This window comes from Chenopodium album, chromosome 14, assembly GCF_948465745.1.
Source record: "Chenopodium album chromosome 14, dcCheAlbu1.1, whole genome shotgun sequence".
NCBI lineage: Eukaryota > Viridiplantae > Streptophyta > Magnoliopsida > Caryophyllales > Amaranthaceae > Chenopodium > Chenopodium album.
The window spans coordinates 53,599,269-53,607,154 of NC_137847.1; the positions used below are offsets into that span (position 1 = coordinate 53,599,269).

The following is a 7,886-nucleotide window of genomic DNA, read 5'->3' on the forward strand; positions in this document are numbered from 1 at the left end:
ATACAGAGCAATACTAACCTGTACAGTTGAGTCTAGCATGGAAGTAGCAATTATACAAGTGTGACAGTTGGTTCTTAACGTTAGAAACAGATGTTACTTCTGATATTCTTGGATTTCTTATATTTAACAGAGTTTTACTGTATATCATCACTGAAAGCATATTATATAATCTTTTTGATACAGTATGTGAACTACAATATACAAGAGGCCATACAACTTTCTTACCGTTCTGTATAATATTTGCACCAATTACTGGTGGTTTTATTGTGACAACATAGTATAAACACCCATCTAGATCGCAGTATACACTAATTAAGGGGAATTAAACTTCGTTTAGGGAGACAAGAGAAGACTGCCTTCCTTAATGAAAACAAACACACTGCCTGCATCACCCCTTGAGATTCGAAGCTCTTGATCGAGGTAGGTGGTAAGCAACCATGAGCCTTCATTTTGACCAATGTTGAACTTTAACGGTGGTTGGCTGGAAATTGTCCTTGCAACTGATGAAGCGGTGTCCTGTACTGAGTTAAACAGGCCCTTCAAAGGTGTGAGATCAATATTTTGCCCCAGAAACTCTACATTCTCAGGTAAAACTACACTGTCTGTTATCTGGGGAGTGCCAATGACTCCTTCAATAAATTTGATCTGCAAGGGATGATGGAACATTTAGATCTAAGCAATTTATAATATGAAAAAAAAATTTAAAAAAATAAACAAATAAATAAAATCAAATCAAATACAGAAATAAAGGAGTGCAATATGTCAATAGGATTCAGGAATAACTGAGTATCAAATGGTAAAGTTGAATCTAACTTTGTGAGATCAGTTCTATTCCCAACTTGTTCTTCATTATAAATTTTTATTCACTCCTAGAGGTGGTAATAAGTCAATTGATCCATTGAGTATTAATGAAAGAAGCAGACAAGCATTGCCATGGACATTGATAAGAGATTTTTCCTTTCAAAATTACATATTACTTATTACCACAACTTACGGTCTACGAAACAAGACTTCACTACAAAGCTTGCAAATTAAGAGTGAACGATCGATATAAATATGTGACCAAATGTGAAAGCAAGCCTAGGAATGGTGAATACCAGTGGAACTAGGATACTTTACTAGATATACATGGAAGGGAAACAGGCAAGATCTGTGAAGTCATAGCTTTACCAAGTACATGATCTAGATTCCAAATCCATCAGTGCATCTTCCGCCACCGAGTAATTAAATATGAACTCTTGGAGCTTAAATTTAGGCTAAGCGTAAGGAATTTTTCAAAAACAACCAAGTCTATCATCAAAATGGTGCATCTATGTTTGACTAAGTTATATGTCTCTCAAAGAGCCAGAAGAAGCATCTAAAAGATACCTGAACACGCTTGGGGCTGCGGACTTCAAACTTCGCATTGGTACTAAGAGACGTGGTGGCCAGAGGACCCGAAAACTGCACAGAGTTCTGGACAGTAAAATTCTCAGAATCAATAGTCTGTGAGATTTCGTCCACTTTGACCAGTGGTAATCTCCCTTGGGAAAGCAATGGGAACAAACCAGAAAACGATGTGTACCTGCCAAAATGAAAGATATACATGATATATTATTTCAGTAACAACGGGTATATGACCCACAAACAATTTTCCTTTTATACACTGATCAAAATGTGATTTACTCATCAGTAAGTCCCAAAAACAGATTGCAAACCGAGCAAGAGAAGAATATTCATTCTAGACATAGTTGTCTGTACCACATAACAGAAACTATAAAAGTTAACAAAATTATATAAGAGTTTAACAGGAACATACAGAATGGTGTTCTAATAATTGACATTTAATAGTCTGCGGCCAATTCAGTATTCAGATTTCAGATATAAGGTATCAGAACAGCTACATATACTGGTGATCAACTGTTCAGTATGTGGCAAACTGAGCAAACTAAATTTAAGTTGAAAGGCTCAGGGAAATTTTTGCAGAACAGCAATATGGAGATCATCCTAGTGATGTCTATCCTTGTCAATGCTTTCATTTCCTTAAGACCCACATATACTTGTGTACACAAAACAACACAATTAGCTTAGTCAACTAGTAAAGCTTAAGCCTCAAAACTCTGCACTTTCCTGCCTTGTGAATCCTCTTGATAATTCAATACTCACAATATGCGACATTAACTCAAAAGGTCAAAATTTTCCTAAAAATCCTAATCTTGAGAATACCAAAAAACAAATTTAGTAATACAAGCATTATTATCTAATATTTTGCTTGGACTCGAGAGTTAATTAAGAAAACAGAATGGAGTACCAGGAACAGCATCCAGTCAATCTCCTCAACGGTTTGTTTGGATAGTTAAGTGAAAGACAAAGGGAAGGGAAGGAAGAAAAAGGAAAGGGGAGGAATGGAAGGAGAAGGAGAAGGTACGGTTACATTTTCCCTCCATATCTTTCCAACAATTGGAAAGATTGGGTTTATTAAAGAGGGAGGGAAAATGAACCCTTCCATTTCCCTTCCCTTCCCTCCTATCAAAAGATATCCAAAGAAAGGAAGATGATTCCCTTCTTTTCTCTTCACTTCCTTTCCCTCCAATTCTCTAGTGACATTCAAAATCAATCAAATTTTTCGATTGTATGTTCATTAATTACAAATTGCATATGCATGTAGATTGTTTATTCAATCATTTCAATGTAACCAATTTTTCAACTCTATTAAGAAATGCCACTTGATTGATTAACTTAGTCAATCACTGAGATCAACCAGTAAATTCCCAGATTCAAGATTACATAAGTATATGAACTCAGCTATCAAATGACATTCTAGATTGAATTTAGCAAGCTTTTGTTATATTTCTGGCCAACAAAATTAATCTTTCTTCACATATACTTTTCCCGACCTCAAAATATTATTAATTCATAATCAAGTTATAAGATAATATCCATTTATGTTGACACTTATTAAGAGTGTGTATATTATCAAACTCTTATAAAAGATCTTTCACATAAGTAGTTACATATCCTTATTTATTTCCAAGCTAAATTCCCAATTAATCTTCTAAGACCTTAATATACACACACTTGAAATGATCAAATGTATAATCCACCTAAAAAAATCAATTTCATGAAATATACAATCACAAAATCTTAAAACACAAAGAGTAGCATATATACGGATATCTCAACTAGCTTAGTCAGTTAAAATTTTCGGGGTTTTAAGTTTTTACTTGTACTTAATACCCGAGACAAATCCCGTCTACATCATATTTCCGAGGTTTTAAGTTTTTACCCAATACCCGAGATAAATCCCGTCTACATCATTTAACCCGTAAACTTAATAAACAATCAAGATAAAGAATTAGAGAGAGTGAAAAGAAGCAACTCACGCTAAAATCCACTTGCCATTAAGAAGAGGAAGAGCATCAGTAGGAGCAGGAGTTGGATTCTTAGCTTCTAATTGCGTAATCAACTCCACAATTTCAGCCCTAGTTTCACTACTTGCTTTCAATCCTCTATCAGTTCCATAAAACGAATCCACTAACCGCTTTTTCAGCTTATAAATCTCCTCCGCCTCAACCGTCGTCTCCTCCTCCGCAACCGCCACTGCTCCGCCGCCGGAGCTGCTGCTGTTGTTAAAGCTCTGCTTTTCTGGGCCCCACTCATCGTCTAATGAGGTTGCTTTGAGTTTTATGGTGTTGAATTCCCTTTTTGCCCCTGTTGGTTTTAGTGGGGTTGAGGAGAAGAGAGGAGATTTTGGGGGAAATTGCTGGGTTTGTGAGGATAATTTGTGGGATTTTATGGGTAGTTGGCAAAATTGTGAAATTATCGACATTTTTTTCTGACGAAAAATTAGCGAGATTCTGGGAAGTGTAGTGTCGGAAAATTTGTTTTATGTGGAAAAAGTGTTGGAAATTTAAAGAATTGATGATTTTGTTGTAGCGAAATGCCGGAAATGCACTTGGTAGCTGTTACTGTGTGAGGAGATGATATTTTATAGTGGTGCGTATTTTTGGTGTTTTTGTTGTGAAAATTTGGTGATTTGAAAAATTTATCACCACCCAAATAATTGCTAAGAATTTAATGGACTGATTTTAGCCACACATCACACATGAAAAATATGAAATTTAATTATCCAAAAATTGGAGTATTATTGAAATTGAATATTTTTGTAGCCTAATAATAGGTCCATTTTAAATTAAGTGTACGAGTAATAATTTAACCAGCTTGCTAATCTACAACTATAATCGTTAATGTCTTTGAATTTCACTTGTATGTACAAATATTAATTACACTGAGGGTTTGTTCACATTTATTGAATTGAGCTGAATTGAGTTGAACTTAATTGAATAGAGCTGAAACAAATATTTTATGAGAGAAGAAAATTAGGAGCTGAACTGAAGTGATTGGAGCTGAACTGAATTGAAATTAAGCTGAAGTGAGCAAGTCCTAAGTAGAACTATTGATATGGCCGTATGGATTATAACTACTAAGCTAAGCTTGGGGATGGATTAGAAAGAAAAAACATATTGCCAGAGCCATAAAAAAACAGGACAAATATTTTATGATTGACAAATTAGGGGTCATCAAGCTTTGTTTGGTTTTAATACAATCTAGCTAGTGACATTTAGCAAAAAAATAAAATTAATGAAAAACTGTAGTAGAATCTAGATGGTTCATTCTTCCAATGTTCCATTGCGAAAGGAAGAAAGAACACGTAATTTGCTATGGGCTGGGCCCCTGGGGGTGTTCAAGTGATTGGCCTACTTTGACCCTGGCATATAACATGACCCTTCCATTTGTATACATAACATAAGAAGGCCTTAAAGTAGAATGAATGTTGGACTCCCGATAACATTATCTGTAAATGAAAGTCCATAGATGTTGTCTTGGCCCAAAGTATTTCTTAGGATAGAAATGACCCTTCAAGCTTGACCGACTAATTTGTTACCTCTATTTGGAGTTAAGATATGTTATGAGTACCCAACTTTCTTCAGTTTTAGGAAGTGGGTACTCAACTTTGTTTTTTAATCAAGTGAGTAGTTTAGCTTAACACCGTTAATAACCAACTTTATTTTCCGTCAAAAAATTGTGTATTATAATTCATCTCATGACAGATGACACCAGAAGGCTTCTGGCTTCTTAACCTTTCAAACAAAAACACTAAAGGCAAAATTCACTGCCCACTCCAATCTTTTGATTCAAACTTCTGTATAATAATTGGTAACGTTAATATGTTAAATATTAATGCTCCTTTAAGACACAATTAATTTTTTTCAAAGGCAAAATCATGTGAGTGCTTTTCAAAGCATCTTTATCAATGGAGTTTCAAACTAAAAAGCTAGTACTTCTAGTCTTCAAGATAAATTTTACCTTTTGTAACATTTTAAATTTTTAGTAGAATTTAGGCAATTAGCTTTCGTAATTGAATTAAGTTTATATATATATATATATATATATATATATATATATATATATATATATATATATATATATATATATATATATATATATATATATATATATATATACCTCTTAAATTAAGCTTTCTTTTATTTTTATTTTTATTTTATTTTATTTTTTGACAGATTCTTTTAATTTGTTGAGGTAGAAGCATAGAGTTATTCATCGGTAGTTTATTCTATTTACTTAATAATGAATTAATACAGAGTAAGAAGAAAGAAAGAGAGATTGAAATTATAAGAGACAGGGGAACTAATTTACGAAATATACGTGAAGTATTTCACTCATGAAGAAATAGAAATTGAGAAAAATAATTTTTATTACTTTTTTGACGGGTTTTAGATTTTTTTTTTTTTTTTTTTGAAGAAAGAGGGCTAAGCCCAGATTATTTATAGTTAACAAAATTGATAAGTTAACAAAAGTTAGCTTCTGAGTACCCAATTGATTAAAAAATAAAGTTGAGTGCCCAATTCCTAAAAAATCAGAAAGTTGAGTACCTATTTACTATGTTAACTCCCTCTATTTGATATTAAAGGTGGGTGCCACAAACATATGTCCTGTCACTTTACTCCCTCCGTGTTTTAATCAGTGTTATAGTTTGACCGGCTCATAGTTTTAGGCAATTTAATTGACTTAAATAAAATAAGAGGTAAGTTGGGTAGTTGGAGTATTAAAAAAATATAAAAGAAAGATAATGGGGTTAATAGTTTATTGAAAAGTAATGAATGTAAGAGGAAAGATATAATAAAAAAAAAAAAAAGTCGTAGTGGATTTAGATGGGGACCATGAGAGGAGAGAGATATAATATTTAAATGTAGTTTTTTGCCAAAAAAAGAAGTGTAACACTTATTAAAATACGGTCGAATTTGATAAGTGTAACACTTATTAAAACACGGAGGGAGTACCTTGTATTTAAAATGGCTAACAAATACGAAGTAATCATGTTGGATAGGACTTGTGACGATCATTCATAAACAAAGTACAGCACAGGCTGACTCACATGTCATGAACTCATGACGTGCCAACAAGCCTCTTAATTTTTTTAATTTTTTTTTTTTTTTTTGGTAAATTGGTCCAAAATAAAGGGCCAACATGTGAATTGGTTCGTCATGCTGGTGTCGGATCGTGTTATAATTTGAAAATGATGTTCAAGCATGACCCATAACCCACCAATGTATATTCATGTTGTATCGGGCCTAATTGACCTTCTTGTCGGTCCAGCCTTTGGCTCTTTGCCCATCTCTAAATGTTGTCCTGTTTTATGGCATGATGTACATCATAATAAACTTCATACTCCGTAAAAAAGACTCGAGTTGGCTGGTTAACCATGGGCCTATGAGTCTGATCAAGCCAAAACTTATCTTATGTAGTCTTAGTTAATTGATAATTAACCAACTTAAAGTCAAGTTGTGGACTAAGACAATTCAAGTCAAGGTTGTATTGACATAAGATTTTTCTAGCCTAATTAGGTGCTTAACTCTAAATTGAGAAGCTCTAAATCTTACGTTAGGTGCTTAACCCTAAATTGAAAAGCTCCGAGCCTTTAGCCGAGGTTCAGTTCGAATAATACTCCGTATAGTCCAAGTCTTTGTTTCATAAATGAATTAGTCTAATTAAATATTCAAGCTAGTATACATTTTACTAAGGATCAAGAAAAGGAATGTTGTGCTGTTGGGTTGGGCTGATAAACCCAAGATAGCAAAGTCGGGTCCGGGCCTATGTATAATGGTTACGAGTCTTAAGACGAGTATGCTTTAATTTCTTTTTCTTGTTCTTCCCCCCCCCCCCCCAACTGATAAACAGGTTTGGGCCACACCCGTCACAATTGTCCACTTTATATGACCAAGAAGGTTCACCTCAAAACCAAATGGCAATGAGGAGAGTAGCCCCTTAGCAAGTGACAACTTTCTCTTTTTCTGCAATGTGGGATACACATCCCAATATACCTCTTCACTTTTTCACTCTTTTAATGTAGGACAACATTTTCATTCACACGTGGGTTTGCTCATGGACATAATATTGATATACAATGAAATGTTGGAGTGTGTAATTAGTACAGTAAGAATCTAAGAAATACTTTCTCTCTCTAGAAGTGTAGTCATCGGAGTTTAGCCCTAACTGTAACACCCCAATAATTCTCTCTTAAAAACCTGTGAGAAACCTGTAAATAACCTGAACAAATCCAAGAGAATTACTGGTGTGCTACCGCCACGTGTTCAAACGTTAAGGCTATCTCAGAAGTTAGCAGCGGAAAACCAAGACAGTTTTAAATAAACCTCAAAGCAAAGTATTTAAATCAAAATAAGTATTACAAGTTGGAACCTTTAAGGCCCTTATTCAAAACCCAAAAGTAAAAGTAAGTAATTAAAATTCAGTGTTAAAACAAACTTAAACCAAGAGAAATAGTGTCAAATAAAATCGAGTTAAAAAAAAAAATCAAACTTGCAAGA

At 33.9% G+C, this 7,886-nt stretch overlaps 1 protein-coding gene across 1 annotated transcript; it reads right to left on the reverse strand.

Annotated features, from left to right (window-relative positions):
* Nucleotides 1–132: 132 nt before the first annotated feature.
* LOC145577565 (plastid-lipid-associated protein, chloroplastic-like) lies at nt 133–3,985 on the reverse strand. Its single transcript, XM_081635056.1, has 3 exons — nt 3,363–3,985; nt 1,369–1,564; nt 133–645 (listed from the first exon to the last, which is right to left on the reverse strand). The coding sequence occupies exons 1-3, from the start codon at nt 3,806–3,808 to the stop codon at nt 334–336; spliced, it is 954 nt and encodes a 317-aa protein (XP_081491182.1). The 5' UTR covers nt 3,809–3,985; the 3' UTR covers nt 133–333.
* Nucleotides 3,986–7,886: the final 3,901 nt, after the last annotated feature.